At 61.8% G+C, this 19,074-nt stretch overlaps 1 protein-coding gene across 1 annotated transcript in view; it reads right to left on the bottom strand.

Annotated features, from left to right (window-relative positions):
- Nucleotides 1-2,815: 2,815 nt before the first annotated feature.
- AGAP3 (ArfGAP with GTPase domain, ankyrin repeat and PH domain 3) overlaps nt 2,816-19,074 on the bottom strand; it is a 56,040-nt gene continuing 39,781 nt past the window's right edge. Inside the window, 9 exon segments of the mRNA XM_027574373.1 lie at nt 2,816-3,545; nt 3,721-3,976; nt 4,707-4,929; nt 5,092-5,182; nt 5,265-5,419; nt 7,179-7,212; nt 7,214-7,317; nt 9,118-9,231; nt 14,614-14,782. Coding sequence (XP_027430174.1) covers nt 3,339-3,545; nt 3,721-3,976; nt 4,707-4,929; nt 5,092-5,182; nt 5,265-5,419; nt 7,179-7,212; nt 7,214-7,317; nt 9,118-9,231; nt 14,614-14,782 — 1,353 coding nt within the window. The 3' untranslated portion in view covers nt 2,816-3,338.

The following is a 19,074-nucleotide window of genomic DNA, read 5'->3' as shown; positions in this document are numbered from 1 at the left end:
ATCTGCCTCTGTCTGTCTGTCTCTGTCTGTCTGAACCCGAGACTGGGAAAGGTCTGCGTTCCCTCCGTCTTCAGCCAGAGTTCAGGTCCACCTTCCTGCCTTGTGGTGGGCGCTTTCCTGCCCGTCTGTAGGACAAGGGCATACAAAGGAACAGAATGAAACTGTCACTGGCCTCCTTAGAACCCCTCGGCACGCACCATCTCCCCCCACGTAAACCACCTCCACTTCCCATCTGGGTGCTGCCCCCTGTCCACACCTCTAGACCTCATGTTCCTGGCACGACATTTCTTTTCTCTCTCCGCATTAAACAAGGCAAGCTGCTGCTTCTCTGCTTTCTTCTCTTTGGGAGAGTTGGCAGACTTCAGAAGAGGAGGTTCGCTCCCTTTTGTATTATGAGGGGAAATGAAGTACTTGAGCCTAGGTTAGCTGAGGTACGTCCAGGCCCTACCTAGGCTCAAACTCGGTAGAGGTTACCAGTCCTGTTCGTGACTAGGGCAGTCTGGGGGCTCACCCTTATCACCTGTGGGCTCAGTCTTTTTCTGTGCAGAGGACACAGCAGCTGAGTCCATCGCTGCCCCCCCCCCCCGCTTTGGTATTCCAGATGGGAGGGCCTGGAGTAAGACTCATTTCCAGTTCTGTTCTTTCTGCATTAATTGTGGGGTCTCCTCCTTGCCACCGTATGGCTCATGCTGCTTGGCATACCAGAGCCTCTTCATTTGTAAAGTGGGCTGGGTTGAGAGGGCCCACTGCAAAATGAATGAGGCTGGAGCGAATGTGTGATGTTCTGGACGGTTGTGTACCGTGGGGGAAGCTACAGGGACTGGGAGCTTCGGGTTTGGGGTTCTACGGGCAGATGAAGGAACGGCCTTGGTGGACAAAGTAAAGGTGAGGACCGGGGACTTCAGGGGCACTCGGGTATATACCGGGAGGGGAAACGAGACAAACTCCAGTTATCTGTCGTTCCCCCTCCCCCCCCCCCCCCACACACAGAAGGGCTGCTGTCCTGTGCCAGCTCTGGAGCTGGGCTGCACAGATGCGGGAGAGAGGAGGGTTACAGGAACCAGCTGAGATTGGGAGCGTGGTAAGCGGGGCTTCCCGGGAAGAAACGTGACCTGCGCGGAGTCGGGAGGAGAGCCAGGGTAGAGAACAGAGCCACTGAGAAGAAAAATCGGCAGGCCTGTGAGGGGGCAAGGAGACTCAGGAAGTTACGGTCTGGGAGGGAAACACAAGCTCAAGTACCTGGCCAGCCTCATCACCGTCCTCAGAAAAGTGCTGCTGTGCCCGGTTCCTGCGGTGGCACGCCAACCACTGTTTCCTCAAACATCTGCACGCCTCGTATGAGCAGACAGGCCTTCTGTGGCAGTCCCTGCTCCCCTGGCTGGTTTTGGCAACCAAACAGAAAGCGACCTGGGGTTGTGACTGGTTATTCACTACAGTGTCAGTTCCCTAGTTGGGACACACGGATCCAGGGCAGGTCTTCTCGATTTGGCTAAATTTCAGCAAGGCTTGAAAATCAGGCTAAAAAATGTAGTCCACACCAGCCCCATTCCTGATCTAGATTAAGGCAGTCTCTGCCCACATAAGGAACCTATGGGGTTAGATTCTTTTCAGGAGAGAAGCCAGGCAGCAGTTGGAGATCACAGGAGCTGCTATTGTCCCTTGGCTGTTGGGAATTCATGTCTATGGGTCTAGGGCTAGAGCAGACGCTGTCTGCGTGTGTGTGCGTGCGTGCATGCGTGTGTGTGTGTGTGTGTGTGTGTGTAGGGGGGAGACCAAGGTCCCGATTTACCATTTTCCTGTGGATTTACCTACGAAGCCTCCTAAACTATACCAGGCAGTATTCAGCCACTTGAGCGGCTGGTTTTCTTTAGGGAAAATAAAGGAGGGGATTATTGGTAGTAACTTCTGAGCCCAGGAACCCATTAGTGTACAGACCCAAGGCCCTGTTTCAGTTCTACTCTTCTCTTTGCTTAAGGCTCTTACTGGCCTTGCAAAGTGGCTGTGGACCAAGAAAATACAGTCTGGTTTCCCCTCTGAATAGCACTTGCTTGGTTACCTACCTGCACGCAGGCAGGTGCCCCCAGACAGTGCCAGCCCTGCCACACCTCGCTCATTAAGTGGTGCAGAAAACAAGGGCCATGAGCAAAGTGGTTGTAGGAATGGGAAAACAGGCTCCTTGGAGAGCAGGGACCTTAACTTGGCAAGTTCTCATCCTTCAAGAAAGGTAGAGAGGGGTGTCCCCTCGGGTCTTTCCAGGATCAAGGACGGTCGATCAAGGACGGTCGAAGGGGAAAACAGGAGCTCAGGGTTCTGCCCCCAGCTTGGCAAGATGTTGGTGGGAATCCAGGTGGCTGTTCTGCCATCGGTGACCTACCTCCTCCCCTTTCCTCAAAAGCAAAGCCTAGGCATGAGGCCCCAGAGAAGTGCTGTCCTGGTAACATCTAACCACTCACCCTTGTGGCAGCCTCAGAATTCTGGTCCTGTGCCTCGAGTATCTCCCTGTATGTCTGGCTGTGAGAATTCCCAGAGTCTTGGGAAGGGGGGGTGATACTTCTGTCCCTCTGTGGGTGAGCTCTGGCTGGTACCAGGTGTGGCATGAGGTTACTGGGCACCAGCTGGAGGGCAGGGCCGGAGTGTGGGGGGAGGGGAAGGCAGCGCCGAGATTCCAGTAGGAAGCAGAGCTCCGAACCTCCTCCAGGGTTCGCTGCCAGTGCTGCCGGCCGACTCAGAGTCTGAGTACAGACAGCAACAAGGGAGTAGAGCTGAAGGGCATTTCTGGAAGGGCAGAGATAGAAAGAGGGACAACAAGGCCACACACAGTCTGGTTTACTGGCTCATCATACACACACACCAGGTATGTACACAAACATAAATATTCCAATGTACACATTTACATGGGACTCACAGATCACTTTCCTTTCCTCCAGCACCACCCCGCCCCCCAACCTGTGCCCCATCCGTCCCGGCTCCGTTCTAGGACGAAGGCTGGCAGGGGGCTGGCAGGAGAAGGCAGGAATCTGGAGGAGGGCGAGGTCCTGCTCCCCTCTCCTCACAGGCACCTCCGAAGGGTCCTGTCCCTTTCCAGTGGCACCGTAGGGCAAAGGGCTGGAGGAGCTCCACTCCCTCTCTGCTGCGGCTCAAATCCCAGAGGGCTCCTCTGGCCCCTCTGTCTCTCCCCTTTAGCTCTTCTCCGCTTTGACGACTCTTCATTTCCTCTCCTTCCTTTCTGCACGTCCCTGCTTCTCAGTCTCTGTGTCTTGGCTCCCCTCAGTGCCTGTCGGGAGGAGGGGCCCCAGGCCACAGAAGTCCTCCTGGCCCCTCTGCCCTGTCCGCGAGCCTCAGAGAAGGCTAGGACTTCGGTGCAGCTCAGCAGAGGCATTGGTGCCATTGGCAGGCTCTCTGTTGGGGGTAGGTGCTAAGCCACAGCCCTCCCCGGGGCAGCCGTGCTGGATCAAGATGTCTGCGCACTCCTGGCTGCCGGCCCGACGGGCATAGGCCAGCGGGGTCAGGCCCCGGGCGTCCCGGCTCCGCACGTCCACCCCATACTGCAGAAGAAAGCACATTTTCACAGTTGGCACGATGTGGCAAGAACGGTAGGGGGTTCTTGGAGAGGTGGCTCTCAAAGGGCCGGGGGGGGGGGGGGGGGAGGGGGGCGGGGCTCAGGTCAGAGGGGCCCTCGGGGGTGGGACTGGCAAGGCCGGGAGGGAGCCCACAACTCACCCAGATGAGCAGTTGTGTGAAGACGACATTGGCCATGGCGCTGGAGAGATGGAGGGCCGTCCGCCCGTCCCCATCGCCGTAGGTCTCGTTCACCTCCTCCTTGGACCCGTGCGCCAGAAGCATCACGAGCAGCCGCAGGTCGTCCTCCACCACGGCCCGGAGCAGCTGCTGGCCCAGCGGCACGTCCGAGCTCGGCAGCGGGGCCAGGAAGAGCTTCTGTTCGTACTTGGCCCGGATCCAGCGCTCCTTCTCCTCTCTGCAACCACAGGTCCATCAAGGCCCGAGCCAAGGAAGGGCCCGAGCCAACGGGCGGAGCCCGGGGAGGGTGGTCAGGGAATGACACGAACACCCCGAAGGGGAATAGGGAGAAACAGAGAAAGTGTAGGACGGAGCAATGAAGAGACGAGCCTAAGAAACGGACAGCACACAGCGGGTAACGCAAAGGGGGTGGAAGAAGCTGAAAGGAAGGAACACTGAAGGGAGGCCCCTCGGGGGCAGCAGGGACGTAGGGGGCTGAGAGGGCAGCAGGATTCTAGGCAGGGCCCCTGTGGTAGCTTATCTGGCCCTGCTGCAACAAAGGGGGTGGGGGGCCTGCACCAGGGGCCCATGCACTATCCTATCTCCCACCCATTCTCCCCATCTCCGAGCTCGGGGCGAGGGCCTTCACGAGGGCCTTCACGCCACTGAGTGATAGGGCCCTGCGCATGCGCCTCCTGCTGGCCCCTGACCTGCTGATAAGGCTCAGAAAGGGCCTCTTGTTGTGAGGCGCCTGAGTGACAGGCGGGGAGGGGGAGGGGCACCCCAAGGGGCCAACTGCCAAGCAGAGCAACGGCCACTTTTAACCCTTAGAGAGCGCAGCTGTGGCCACTCGGCAGCTCCGGCCCCGTCCCTCTCTCCTCCGTACCAGAGCAGCGACGCCCCCTCCCTTTCCGGCCAGCTTCAGCGCCCCCGCCAACCCCAACCCCAACCCCAACCCGTCCACTCACCTGCAGGCGTCAGGCCCGGGCTTGGCATAGCCATCCAGGGCCCCCTCCCAGACGCTGTTGGCCAGCGCATTGCCCATCGCAGTCATGACAGCCAGCAGCTCAGGTGGCCAGTCATCGAGGTCCAGGGAGCGGACCCGGGACAGGTGAGCCCCCAGATGTCGGTGGGTCCCTGAGCACTCAATGCACATCAGGGCACCCAGGTTCAAGCTGGCCCAGTCCGGATCTAGGTGAGGAGAGGAAGCATCGGGAGTGAGGTCCACGGGCAACCAGAGTGAGACCGCCAGGCAAGTCCTCTCCCCTCCGTCCTGCGCAGGGCCCACCGCAAGCCGCTCGTCGAGCCTTCCCTAAGCCGTCCGACCCCAGCCCCGCCGGCCCCCGCACTCACTGGGGGCATCGCAGTCGATACAGAAGCTGTTGCCGCGAACAGTGCGGACGGCCTGCACGGCCAGAGCCGCGTTCTGGTTCCCCAGTCGGGTCTGTGCCATGGGAGAGACAAGGGGCGGCCGGTCAGTCTCGAGGCCACCTTGGGTCCCACCCCAGGGGGGCCCCCGTGCCAACCTTGTCCTTGGCGCTGCGGCAGCCCTGCAGGCTGGCGAGGATCTGGGCCTGCACGCTCTGGACCCACAGTTCCCGCTCCTCTGCCGTTGAGGCCTCGAAGTGCCACGTCTGCCCAGTGAGGGACACCACCACAAACTCAAACGACTCCTCTGCCTCTGTGGGAGACCGGGGTGCTTACCCACCGGCAGGGCAGGGCGCCCCGCCGCGCACATAGCCAGGGACATGCCCCTGCCACAACTCTGCGCGCCGGCTGGCCCGGCCAGTGTCCTCTGCCCCCCAGCCCCGGCCTCAAAGGCCATGCTCCTGGGGCAACTGGGAGTCGTGCGGAGGAGGGCTCACCCCCTCTGTTCCTAACCACCTGTGGGGCCTGGGTGAAGAGAGGCGGGGTTTTTCGCCTCCCTGGCACGGCCAGGAATGGGTCTGGAATTCAGAGTGGGGTGCCTCCCGGAGAAACGAGCGGAGTGTCTGGAGAAGGGTGCGATGGGGCGCTAGGAGGCAATGCTGGAGAGGGTGGGGGAGGGCGGGTGTGGGCACCATCCGTACATGTCAGCTGCAGCCGCCTCATTTTGCAGCTCATTAAACCCAATATTCCTGACGGCGTCAGCGTGGGGCTCCTGGGAGCCGGGCCCCTCCCCCACTACCCTGGCGTAGGCAGGAAGGATGAGTGGATGGGGAGAGGAGGAGAGGTTTTCCCCGCAAACTGGGATGTGTGAGCAGACGGGGAGCCGAGGACAGCTCCGGTGACAGGCACTGTGGGCCGGACTGTGACCCCGAGCAACGTGGTGAAGCTGGTCCAAGCTCTGCTCCCCTTAGGCCAACAGAAGACAGCCACCCGCATCTCGCTGCCAATGGTCACCACCCTGTGGGTGAACAATCCCTAACAAGCAGCGTGCATGTGTCACGGGGGCGCGGGGAGAACTCAGGGACCTGGGGGTAGGCGCGACGCTGAGCTAGAGGCCAAGGCCCGAGTCCCAGGCTCTACCCAGGACAGCCTCTCACCTCAGTGACATTCCCTGGAAGTCTTCCTGCTGGGCTCCTACTCTAAGGGCACCCCTAACAGGAACTTCTTCCTAGAGCAAGAATGCTGGTGCCCCTTCCTTCCCCAGGCTCCACCATTCCACCTCACCTTGCTTTCAACACAGCCCCTGAACCACAGAGTCGCCATCCTGTGGGGGGGGGGGGGGGGCTCAGTTCCCTGGTACAGGTGACTCCATGCCATGAATGCCAAACACCACCATGCCACAGGTAGGCTGGGAAAGGTAACTCTTCCCCACGGAGGCGATCTCCACCCTCCTGCCCACATCCCTACCCCTGGCAATCGGAGCAGACGTGAGACACTATGCATCGATACAGGTTAAAATTATTTGGGAGTGAAAGGATTCCAACCACTGAGAAGAGGAACAATTTGAAGACACTTTGGGGAAAATCAGAGGAGTGCTATGATTAACATTAGATTTTAAGAAAGGCCCTACCAAAAAATGTTTGAGGAGCTGGAATTCCTTAGCCTAAAGACGAGTCAGGAGAGACTTAACCAGTTCCTACACACGTATTAAGCACCTATTATATGCCCAGCACTCATTAAGCTCAATGGGTGATACAAGAGACACAGAAAACATAGGTCCTGCCCACAAGTCTCGGAAAAGCTACTGGAGTAGCCACCTGCTGCCTTTTACCTTCCATAAGGAATAAAAGAAAGGCTCACATTTTAGTAGAAAGGGTTTAAATTAGGCAGAAGGAAGAGCTTTTCTAAGATACTAGGTCTAGATTACCCAAAGAAGTTGTGCAACTATGGTTATTGCTAATCACCACAAAATACTTGCTCTTAAAACGGAAAATGGTGTTACTTTTAGAGTACTATCCCCGAATCCCACAGCCCACCTCCTGTGCCCCAGTTTCCCTGTAGGTCCCCCTAACCTTCAGCAGCACTGCTGGGGCCGTCTGGTCGGGGGGGTCCCGGTGCTCTTTTTCCGCCGGTGCTTCTTCCGGTTGGAGTGGGGAGATGGGGGAGGCTCCAGCTTGGGGCTGGAACTGAGCACCTCAGCTGGGCCACTGGCTGGTGAGGGGAGAGGCGGAGAAGTGTGGGAAGAAGGGACAGTGGGGGGGGGGGCAGAGCACACGACCTGCCTCGACCTGCCTCCTGTCGCCTAGTGTCACGGGGAGCTCCACCCTGAACGGCAGCTGGGCTACCCTGGGAGAGCCCAGGGAGGGGTCTGCCCAGCCAGTCCCAACCGCAAAGCCTCCCCAGCCTTGAAGGAGGAGAAGGTGAAGAGACGAAAGTGTAGGGAACTCAGGCAGAGCAGGATGAAGGCGAGGAGGGCTTCGGCAGCCCGGAAGGGGTGGAAGGCGGCCCAGGGAACTCACAGGGAGCTGAAGCCCCAGCAGCTCCGCACCAAATTTATCCTCAATCACACTCCCCGCTCCTCACAATTAATAGCAGAATTAGAAACAATCAGGGAGCTGCCTAATTACTGTCAATTAGAGCGCGCTAATCAAGCTCCCGTCTCCCACACCCCGCCCGGCGCTCACCACTAAATGTCAAACTTCATTAGAGGCAGACACGCTCCCTCCCTCCCTGCCTTCCTCCTTCCAGACTCAACAGAGGGGCCCCACGGAGGCCTGTGGAGGCCAGCACAGGCCGTCAGGACAGGGACTCTGGGAAGCGCCCTCAGCTCCCCTTCTCAAGCCCTCCACAGTCACTCCCCCGAAAGGGAGGCTCGGACCTGGATCAGGAGGTGGGGAGATGCCTGTGCTGAGGGCACCCGGCTCCTTCCTGCAGTCAGAGCTCAGACTGGGGGTTAGTGCTTCTAGGGGGGTGGGGGCCCGTGAAGACTTTTTGGGGGGCACATCCAGGAAGAGAGTTCATGGGCCTTGGGCAGGCACTGTGCCCAGCTGGAGGACAAGTGGGAGGAGTCCGGCTTCGGAGGGGACAGGGCGCACCCTGACCTAGAAAAGGAGGGCAGCGCTGTGCCCATTTCCCTTTCAGCCTGCAGAACGGCTGAGGGGATCTGGGGCCAAAGGAGATGGGTGAGAGTAAGCTGGGGGAAGAAGGGGGGGCAGCGCGCGCGCGCGCGTGTGTGTGCGCGCGTGTGTGTGCGCGCGTGTGTGTGTGTGTGCGCGCGCGCGCGGCGCTGAAGAGGGAGAAAAAATAAGGGGAAGGAGGAGTTGAGATGTGAGGGCAAGGCACAAAAATGGACGAAAGGGGAAGAAAATGAAGACGAGCCAAGGACAGTTGGGAGGGTGGGATGGCACAGAGAGGAGGCAGAATTTTTGACCAGCTAGACAGGATGGGGCCTCAGCCCCCTGGAGGCGGCACAGGTGGGAACACTACCTTTCTGGATCCCGGATCCTATGTCTAGGAACCCCCCTCTCCGTGGCAGGCAAGTTGCTGCCTTCAAAACGTGTTTAAAGCCCCCAGCCTCCGACCTCCCTGCTCAGCCGCTTCCCTGCCGCCGCACCCCCCCCCCCCCCCCCCCGCGGTGAGGCTGATGAGCTGGCTGCGCAGGGGGCTGATGGGGATGCGGGAGCCGCCACCAGCACTGCCTAGGGACAGCAGTGGGTGGGCAGAGACGCAGCAGAGGGAAGGTCTCCAGCACCAGCCAGCCCCTAAGCAGGGCCTGGGGACAGCAAAGGGGCAGAGGGGCAGGAAGCCGCCTTCGGCTGTCGGAGAAGGGGCAGAGGCCCGACTCCATCTCTCAGACCCCCCGCACTGGCCCTGCAGCACAATGCGACAAGCCTTGGCAGGCTCTGCTGGGCCCCTCCCCTGGGCCTGGGCTCCATCCCAACACAGCCTCCCCGGCTGCAGACGCTCTCGCTGGCTGCCCTCCTCTGTGTCGCTTAACAGGGTCCTGCGTACCTGGGGGCAGGGCATCACTCCACTGGTCGGCGCTGGAAACAGAGCAGGAGCGCTGGTGCAGCCCCTCGGGGCGAGGGCCAGCCCAGGCCGAGTTGCTGGCCGAGTAGGGGGCACCTGGGGGTGGGGGGAAGGGTCAGACTGGGAAGGGAGGCTGGGGAGGGGTACACAGACTTTCCTGAAAATAACACTACAGGCAGAACTTGAGAAATTCTAGCAGAATACTGACCAAAATTGGATTTACCAGGTACTGGGCCAGGCTTCTTGGAGACCGAGAGGCCTCGAGTGGGCACCCCCCCAACACCTCAGGAGGCAGCCGGTCTCACACTTCACCCCCCTCTGCATCTCAGTCCCCTTCCTGTGAGCCGGAAGGGGGGGCATGTGGTACTGACACCCCCTCACCGCAGCGCTCCTTGTCTAGCCCCCAGCCCCAGCCCCCTTCCCCTCTGGATCAGGCCCCTGCACCCCACGTTCTAGTCCACATATGCCATTTGCTTTGCCTCAGCTTTGGTGCCATTCTGACGAGAAATAAGTGTATCAGATTCAAGTAATTATGTCTAATTAGTATTAGTAATTATCCTGTTGGGCTGGAGAAAATTAATCTTTCGTTTCCCATCAGGGAAGAATGGCAGAGCCAAGGGGAACCAGAGGCTCCAGGAGCGCCAAGGCCCGGGCAGGCTGGGCCGCCTGTGCCCTCCGAGCTGCCCTGCTCCCTCCCTGAGCACCCAGTCCCTTGCAGAGCGCCCATGGGACAGCTGCCGGGCCTCCGAGCCTGTGACAACTGAAGGGCCTCCAGCGCCCTCTCACCTCCGTCCACGTGAGGACGGGCGCCGAGGCCGGAAGGCAGTGCTGGCGCGGAGCCTGGACACAGGCGGGGCCAGGCGCGAGGTGCCTGAGCGCCAGGCGGGAGAGCGGGCCAGGTGCGGGCCGGTAGTAAGGGGGCAGAGACAGGGAAGAAGTGGGAGAGAGCAGGGGGCAAACTCAGCCTCAAACCAGTCCTGGGAGGACACGCGTGGGGTTTCTGGAAGCCTACGGATGCAAGGTCTGGGCGGAAGCCACTAGAAGGTAGAGAAGCAGGCCGGACATCCCTAACGCCCTGGGGACAGTACGATGCCGAAAGGTGGAAGGCAAGTTTTGTGTTTCTCTTGCATTGGTCGTTACCAGCCAAGTCAGGACCAGACACACAGTAAGTGCTTACGGGTTCTACGCGTGGCGCCGACACTGCCCTCCAGTCCATCCCACCTCCAGCCCCTCGAGGCAAGGCGCTGGCACTTCCTCTCCAGAGCCCCGCCCCCTCGCACTCGGCCTAACGGGTCCCTGCCAGCTTAGCCTTCCTGGGGGTGCCCTCGGCTCCCTGGCAGGAGACCTTCCAGAGCGGCACACGCAGTTCCAAAATTCTCAGAGACCCTGCTTCTCCCCACCCGTGTCCTGCTTCCATCCCCCTCCTGGGTTCCAAATCTCATCCCTGCCTCATCCCGAGCCCCACCCAAAGCCATCACGGGCCCCACTTCCTCCCCAAGCCCCCCAACTCAAAACCCCGAGGGAGGGAAAGTGCTTTCCCTTTTCTTTGTTAATTCTCCCCTCATTACGCCTGCAATCCCACAATCAGTGTGCACTGTAATTGTCGAATTTGATGCTAATGATTAATGAATTAAACATGGAGCCATCAATTAGTCCTCGGAGGATAATTCTGCATAAAGCAGCGGATAATGTAATTACAGTAACAAAGATAATGAGATGTTAACATCGCCCGGTGAGCGGGAGACATGTGTGAGTGTGCATGAGGTCGGTGTCAGCGTGCAGTGGAGGGGACACGGGCTTGGGTAAACGCCCGTCCGTGTGCTCTGGTGATGCCAGCGAGTGTCCGCGGGTGAGTGCACGTCCGCCCGCCATGTGCTCTGGTGATGCCAGCGAGTGTCCGCGGGTGAGTGCACCTCCGCCCGCCGTGTGCTCTGGTGATGCCAGCGAGTGTCCGCGGGTGAGTGCACGTCCGCCCGCCGTGTGCTCTGGTGATGGCAGCGAGTGTCCGCGGGTGAGTGCACGTCCGCCCGCCGTGTGCTCTGGTGATGGCAGCGAGTGTCCGCGGGTGAGTGCACCTCCGCCCGCCGTGTGCTCTGGTGATGCCAGCGCGTGTCCGCGGGTGAGTGCACGTCCGCCCGCCGTGTGCTCTGGTGATGCCAGCGAGTGTCCGCGGGTGAGTGCACGTCCGCCCGCCGTGTGCTCTGGTGATGCCAGCGAGTGTCCGCGGGTGAGTGCACGTCCGCCCGCCGTGTGCTCTGGTGATGCCAGCGAGTGTCCGCGGGTGAGTGCACGTCCGCCCGCCGTGTGCTCTGGTGATGCCAGCGAGTGTCCGCGGGTGAGTGCACGTCCGCCCGCCGTGTGCTCTGGTGATGCCAGCGAGTGTCCGCGGGTGAGTGCACGTCCGCCCGCCGTGTGCTCTGGTGATGCCAGCGAGTGTCCGCGGGTGAGTGCACGTCCGCCCGCCGTGTGCTCTGGTGATGCCAGCGCGTGTCCGCGGGTCAGTGCACACCCGCCCGCCGTGTGCTCTGGTGATGCCAGCGCGTGTCCGCGGGTGAGTGCACCTCCGCCCGCCGTGTGCTCTGGTGATGCCAGCGCGTGTCCGCGGGTAAGTGCACCTCCGCCCGCCATGTGCTCTGGTGATGCCAGCGAGTGTCCGCGGGTGAGTGCACGTCCGCCCGCCATGTGCTCTGGTGATGCCAGCGCATGTCCGCGGGTGAGTGCACGTCCGCCCGCCGTGTGCTCTGGTGATGCCAGCGAGTGTCCGCGGGTGAGTGCACCTCCGCCCGCCGTGTGCTCTGGTGATGCCAGCGCGTGTCCGCGGGTGAGTGCACCTCCGCCCGCCATGTGCTCTGGTGATGCCAGCGAGTGTCCGCGGGTGAGTGCACGTCCGCCCGCCGTGTGCTCTGGTGATGCCAGCGCGTGTCCGCGGGTCAGTGCACACCCGCCCGCCGTGTGCTCTGGTGATGCCAGCGCGTGTCCGCGGGTGAGTGCACCTCCGCCCGCCGTGTGCTCTGGTGATGCCAGCGCGTGTCCGCGGGTAAGTGCACCTCCGCCCGCCATGTGCTCTGGTGATGCCAGCGAGTGTCCGCGGGTGAGTGCACGTCCGCCCGCCATGTGCTCTGGTGATGCCAGCGCATGTCCGCGGGTGAGTGCACGTCCGCCCGCCGTGTGCTCTGGTGATGCCAGCGAGTGTCCGCGGGTGAGTGCACCTCCGCCCGCCGTGTGCTCTGGTGATGCCAGCGCGTGTCCGCGGGTGAGTGCACCTCCGCCCGCCATGTGCTCTGGTGATGCCAGCGAGTGTCCGCGGGTGAGTGCACGTCCGCCCGCCATGTGCTCTGGTGATGCCAGCGCATGTCCGCGGGTGAGTGCACGTCCGCCCGCCGTGTGCTCTGGTGATGCCAGCGAGTGTCCGCGGGTGAGTGCACCTCCGCCCGCCGTGTGCTCTGGTGATGCCAGCGAGTGTCCGCGGGTGAGTGCACGTCCGCCCGCCGTGTGCTCTGGTGATGCCAGCGAGTGTCCGCGGGTGAGTGCACCTCCGCCCGCCGTGTGCTCTGGTGATGCCAGCGCGTGTCCGCGGGTGAGTGCACGCCCGCCCGCCAGGGGAAGGCTAGGAGGGCCCGGGACTGTGACAGGACGGAGTGTCTCACGGTTTCTCTCCCTTTGGGGAAAGAGCCCCGTCCTGCTGCCTGACTTCAGGGAAAGGCTCCCCCCACCTCTCAGAGTACTGATACTTTCTCCTCCTCTGTAGGATCCGAGGAACCCCACGCCAGCTCAGAGGCCGCCTCTCACTGTGCACGCAGCTCCAGGAGAGCTCAGGGCCCCCGGCTGATGCCCGGCCCCCCTGCCCCTGCTCACCAGTGACTTCCCAGCAGCCCCGACCTAGCTCTCTGCGCAGAGCGCCAAGGGCAGCCCGGGGCCTGCCGTTTTTTGCCATTCGACCCCTCCCCCCAGTGCACCCCCACAGGAAGCTTTCGGCACCGCCCCCCCACCCCCCCTCCCCTGCCGGCCCCGGCTGGGTGCCTTGCTCCTTAGCTTCCTGCCTTAGTCCACTGGAACTCTCCCTCTGCACAATTCGGGGCTTCTCTCTGAGCTCGGGGTGGCTTTTCAAGTCAGGCACACTCAGGTTCAAATCCCAGCTCTACCACTTACTGTGGAATTTTACAGACAAGTTACTGAATCTCGCTGAGCCTTCGTTTCCTCGTCCATCAAACGGGGCTAATCTCTCAACTTCACGGAGCCGCAAAACGGGCCTGACCTAGAGTAGATCTACTGCATCTGGCGCACATCTCAATCAGCAGACGGCAGCCCCTCCCCGTGCCCCCAGACTGGTCAGCGGGGGTTGCACACGGGCCACAGGGCCGGGGTGCAGAGTGCTCGTGTGCCTCCAACAAGGAGCACCCTCAGGAGGCCATCGGCTGGCCGCCTTCTCTGGACCCGGAGCTGCTCAATGCGGGTCATCAGCATTTTGAGGGGGGCAAATCTTTGGGGTCTGTTCCATCCATCCCAGGGACTTCGTACCCAGCCCCATCCACTGAATCTGTATCAGCCTATGACTGTGAATAAGCAGAGCACCCCCTGGGGCAGGGACACACTGGCAGCCCCTAGGAGGGCAGGACAGCACCTTAAGTAGCTATTTCTGGGTCCAAGGAAAAGGAGATCCAATCATCTAGGACAACATCAGGGAGAGTGAAGTCTTGGGAATGAGGGTCCAGAAGCCAAGGCAGATCTGGGGCACGGGGACTTGGGAGGGACAGTGGTGTGGCTTGGGAGCCACACTGTGGCCACAGAGGCCTAGGGAGGCAGACAGAGCCGGGGACAGAAACAAACATAAGCATCATTCACCTGAACTCTCAGTGTCATCCAGAAAGGTGAACACTGGTCAAGGAGAAGCTGCCACGCCTCAAGTTCAGGCTCTCTCAGCCTCTAGCTCTCCTTCCCACACCGCCAGACTCGTGGCAGAGTCTGCTTGGCTTCCGGCTTCTCTCTAAGCTCAGTCCTCTCTGAGCAAAGACCCTACCTCTCACTGCAGACCCGAGGGCGTTCGCAGGGTGAACTCCAGGGAGCCGCGTGCCCTTCCAGCTGCCCCCCCCCCCCCCCCCCCGCGGCGTGCTTGGCTGAGACGCTGGCTACGTGCGCTAGAGATCCCGTTCTCACCAACACCTGCCTTGGTTGGCTCCAGCTGAGGAGAAACGGTCCCAGGACCGCTGCTAGCACCCGTCAGCTCCAGGCTGTCTGGCCCCATCCTGATCTCCAAATCACCCGCCACTCCCTCTACCAGCTCCCAAGAGGGCAGCACTTGGGCAAACGCACTTCGCTGAGCAGGACTCTGCGTGGCAAGCACGTCTGGAGCCCGGAGGACCCAGGCTGGGGAAGAGTGAAGCCCCACAGCGCCTCCCTCTACGGGCCTCCATAGCCGCACTCCCCGATCCCGCCCAGAAAGGCACCCCCCCCCACCCCTACCGCCACCAGCCACCTCACCTGCGCCCCCACCCAGCTGTGCGTTACTCCGTTCCAGGGCCAGTCCGTTGGCCCGGGGGCTGGTGCCTGGGGCTGTGGCAGGGGTGGCGCGGGGCAGGCGCTTTCCTGGCACCTTTACCGTGGTCCGCAGCAGGTCAATCTCCTTGCCGTGGATGTTCTGCATGTAATCCTAAAGGCCATGGGGACAAAACAGACAAACATGCGTTAGGGCAGATCCCTCTTCGGCCGCACTTTGTCTCTGGCACTGACCCGCCAACTCGAACGTCTCTCCCCCCTGTGCCGCAAGAAAGGAAGGAGGGAAAGCTCAAGTTCTGAAAAGCAGGACAGTGAAGCCCCCAGGCTTCCCACCCACCCACCAGACGTGGGTGACACCCAATCTACTGGGGACCAAATGCAGCTCTGGGGGGACTCAGTCAGCAGGGGGCAGGAGCAGGGGAGAGAGAAGGGCGTGGAGCCCAGAGCTGAGGCGCAGGGCTCCTTTAGGAAAGAGCTCAGGGGGCAACGCGAACAAGGCCAAGTACAGGACCAAAGTGGGATTCGGGAAGAGCAGGCCTGCATGGCCAGGAGAGGAACTGACAAAGTCCAAAGGACGCAGACGGCTGGGCCGCCCTGAGCTCTGGGTGGCGCATCACCGAGGGCTTCAGCCCTGGTTTCAGAAGCTCTCACCACCACTGCGGCACGGGGAACCCTTAAAGCCTAGAACAGTCCTCGATCCTGACAACGGTGCCTGATGATAAATATGTTAAACAGTTAAAAAAAGGCCTTAAGAGTATAGAGACTGGTCCACGGTTCCACAGATACTAGGGGGCACCTGACGAGCAAAGGAACAATAACCACTGTCATCATGCCACCACACCACCTGCCCATCCAACGGGGCCAGGCACTCATGCCCCACAGCTGCAGATCATCGCTCACGCACCAGGGCCGCTTTGCAGTTGAAGGAACCGAGGCTTACAAAGGTTAATCTGCCCAAGGTCACACCATCGGACGGTGGAAGAAACAGACTCGAGCCCAGGCTCTGTGGATTCCCAGGGCTGCGCACTGACGGCAGAGGTCCCGGGCCCAGGCACTCATGCCTATCTCAAGTCAGCACCCGGAGGGCCGCTGAGAGTGGGAGCCACTCAGTGCCTTGCCCCCCCACCCCACTCCTGCCATCTTGACATTGGCCTGGGAGTCCCACGGTGGAGCGGCAACGTGGGGGCCACAGAGCAGAGCCCGGCCGCGGCCCTTTAGCTTCCTGCTTTAACGCCGAGCCTAGCCAGGGCCCGAGCTCTCCCCACTGCTTCTGCTGTCTCCTTCCTGACGGCTACCTCCCATTTCCTCGCTTCTACCGCCGGCAAGTTCCTCAGCAGTTCCCAGCTAACGTCCCTGATAAAAGGTGGCCACCGCTCCTTCCAGAGAGCAGAATCCGGGTGGGGGGTGCCAGCTGAACTCTGGAGTTCCCCGGAGTAGACTCCGACCTGCTCTTCTCCTCCCTTCGGGAGCAGCCGTCAGAGCGCTTCCCCGAGACACGGTCCCCGCCGTCCAGCCCCCAGGCCTCGTGCCTTCACCCGCTTCGGGACATCTGACTTCTTGTCACCCAGCAGCTCTCCTACCTTCTCACCCTCAGCTTCAGGGAAAAGGGCCAGTGTCCCCCGCTTGAGAGAGCCGGTGGGGAGGAAAGGGCGGGGGCAGACCGGGGGTTTAGGGCTGGCCCTCACTCTGGGAATGACCAAGAGAACATCAGGTAGAAAGGGGTCCCCCGGCCCCAAGCAGCCACGAGAACGTGCAAGTTTCCAGTCAGGAAGAGGAGCGAGAACAAGCAGCACCCAGTGCCAGACTCACTTCCGAGGTGCGTCATCGGGGAGAGGGGACCCGTGGGGACGTGAGCACGCTGGCCTCACCGGCCACGTCCAGCTGCAGTGAGGCCCGGCCAGGCCCGTAGCTGCCTTCTCCTCTCCGAGCGGCCCTTCCGAAGGACAGCGGGGCCTAGCCGGGCACGGGGGAGGGGCAGCCCCCAGGAGCCTGCACCCAAGGGGGAGCTCCCTTCCATGCTGCTCTGGGCTGTGTCTGTGCACCCCCCCGCACCGACCTGCTGCCACCGTGAGGAAAGGTGCCAGGTGCCCAGCCTCGGGCACACCCTGCTTCATGTCTCAGAGCCACAGAACGACATCCGAGAAGTCTGGAGGAGCGGTCTCCACCCACAGGAGGACCCCCGTGACAAGCTCTCACCCCCACTCTGCTCAGCGAAGCCTCGCCCTGGTGCCCAGGGAAAAAAAGAAACCCGGGACCTCCTTTCCTGCCCAGCCCCGCCGCGTCCCCCCAGCCGTCCATCTTCCAGCAAACTCAGCCCCCCACCCGGTCACCGCTGGCCCTGCCGTCTTGCTTTGGGCCCAGCGTCCGGCATCAGCCTCACGGCCCCGGGCCCGAGGTCCCCCGGACTCGGCTTCTGCGCGCACCCGTCCCGGGTCCCCGCACACGGTCGCATCGTGGATTGGCTGTTCTGACAACTGTCAACAGCTGGCTGGGCCGAAGGCACAGCTGCGGTCCCTCTCCTGGGGGAGGGGCGCGGGCTGCTCTAGTTCACAAGGAGGTCACGGCAGCTGCAACAGTTTTCAGGCCGCGTGACGGCCCTGGGATGCCCCGGCTGGGACATGGAGACGCGGACCTCACACCAAGAACCCAAGTCGCACGGAGGGACTCCGCTCAGGGCCGAGGAGCCAGAAACCGACGCGAGGGGCCTGTGCCCCGCCTCCGCCGCCCCCCCCCGGGAGCACCTCCGACCACAGCGGACGGGCCAGCCCCCCCCCCCCCCCCCCGGGGCGCCGAGCCCCGGGCCAGGCCAGCTCCAGCACCAGGCCGGCAGACGGAGCGCACGGAGCGGGGACGGGGACGTCAGGGGCACAGCGCCGGCGTTTGCCTCCGTCAGCAGAATGGGGAGCGCGGCGGCAGCGGCGGCTCAGGAGAGCGGTCACCACGGCCGCCTTTATTATCCGCCATCAAACGGCAATTTCTTCCCCAGCCTCCTCGCTAATTACCCAGCCAGCGTTCTCATCTCGTTTTATTACTGGAATTAACAACGAGTTCAGAGCGTGGAAAGCTATTAAGATGTGTGATTAAGCCACATTCAATTAGTTTCTACAAACAATTTAATTGATGTTGCAGATAGAATTAACAGAAGGTGATTGTGTGAATGGCTCCGCTGGCTGCAAAATGGGGGAGGCTGGGGCGGGCTCTCTTGGGCCAGGCGGCGGGGGGGTGCGGTGGTAAGGCTTGAGGCCTGCCTGGCAGCCCTTCCTGTGGTCATGGGCAGGAGCCGTCCCTGCGATGGCAGCAGGCGAAGCTGCGAGTGCTGTGTGCACCTCGGGGGTGACCCGACGGCCCTTCCTGGGGCACAGCTGCCCAGCGGGAGGGAACCTCCCAGGAAGCCGGGCGGGGGGGGGGGGGGCGCCACTTGGGAAAGAGAGGGCAGGGAAGGCAGCAACAGCGGGCGCGGCGGCAGGGAGGAGAGAATGTCAAGAAGCGAGGGGCCGGACGGAGCGGAGAGCCTCGGCTGGCGGCTGGTGGTAGACTCGACCCTGCTCCCGCAGCAGCACGGGATGACCCGTGCTCCTCCTCTCACCCTCCCACGCTTTCCCGATCCGATCCGTGTCTCCCGACAGGAAGAGAAGCATCCACAGGGCAGGGCCGCTGCTCTGCTCCCCTCAGGGGCCAGGGCCTCCCGGCTTCTCGTGTGCCAGGAAGACCTACCTGTTGACGCCAGAGCCACGGACAGCCAGTGGCGAGCTGAGCCCCTGGCACCCAGACCCTGTCCCCGGCCCCTGAACGCACCCAAGTGCACTCGGTTCAACAAGCTGGAAGGGCGTCTGAGTTACTCAGAGTGGCCCAGGCGGGCGGCCCGTCGGTTCCCTCCGTCCTCCTTGACAACAGTCTAGGCAACACCTGCCTAGACGTAAACTCTCCAGTCACTTTCTCGGCTAGTCTGGAAAAGAGGTGCTCTGGGCACGGTGCAGAACCACCTGTGTCATGCTTCGAGTCAAAGTCATGGGTCCAGGTATTAGCTCAGCCCCACCGGCTGGGCGACTTTAATGATCCAACCAAGCCACCACGCTTCGGCTCTCTAGATGGCTGAGCATAAAAGCAGCGTTCGCTCAAGCCTTTACCTTCTCTTCCCAAACCCAAACCAAACACAACCACCCGACACCGTCCCCCACATCCTGAGACTCCCTTCCTGTCCCTCTCCTCCATACTGGGCTTCCTCCATCATCTGAGGCGTGGGGACAGGAAAAAGGGACACAGCACAGCTCGAGCAGCACAGAGCAGAAAGAACGCGGACGGCTGCAGCAAAGGGGGAAAGGCAAGGCCACCCCAACACGGGGGCGGGGGGAAGCTGGGGTGCTTCCAACAGGCTCGTTCCCGGCTCCACTGGCAAGACACTGCCTGAGGAGAACCAGTGCATCTTGCCTGGGGTAGAGGGGGACG

Source organism: Zalophus californianus, chromosome 12 (genome assembly GCF_009762305.2).
Source record: "Zalophus californianus isolate mZalCal1 chromosome 12, mZalCal1.pri.v2, whole genome shotgun sequence".
Taxonomy (NCBI): Eukaryota; Metazoa; Chordata; class Mammalia; order Carnivora; family Otariidae; genus Zalophus; species Zalophus californianus.
The sequence above is the reverse complement of the archived record's forward strand: the minus strand, read 5'-3'. Positions and strand labels throughout refer to the sequence as shown.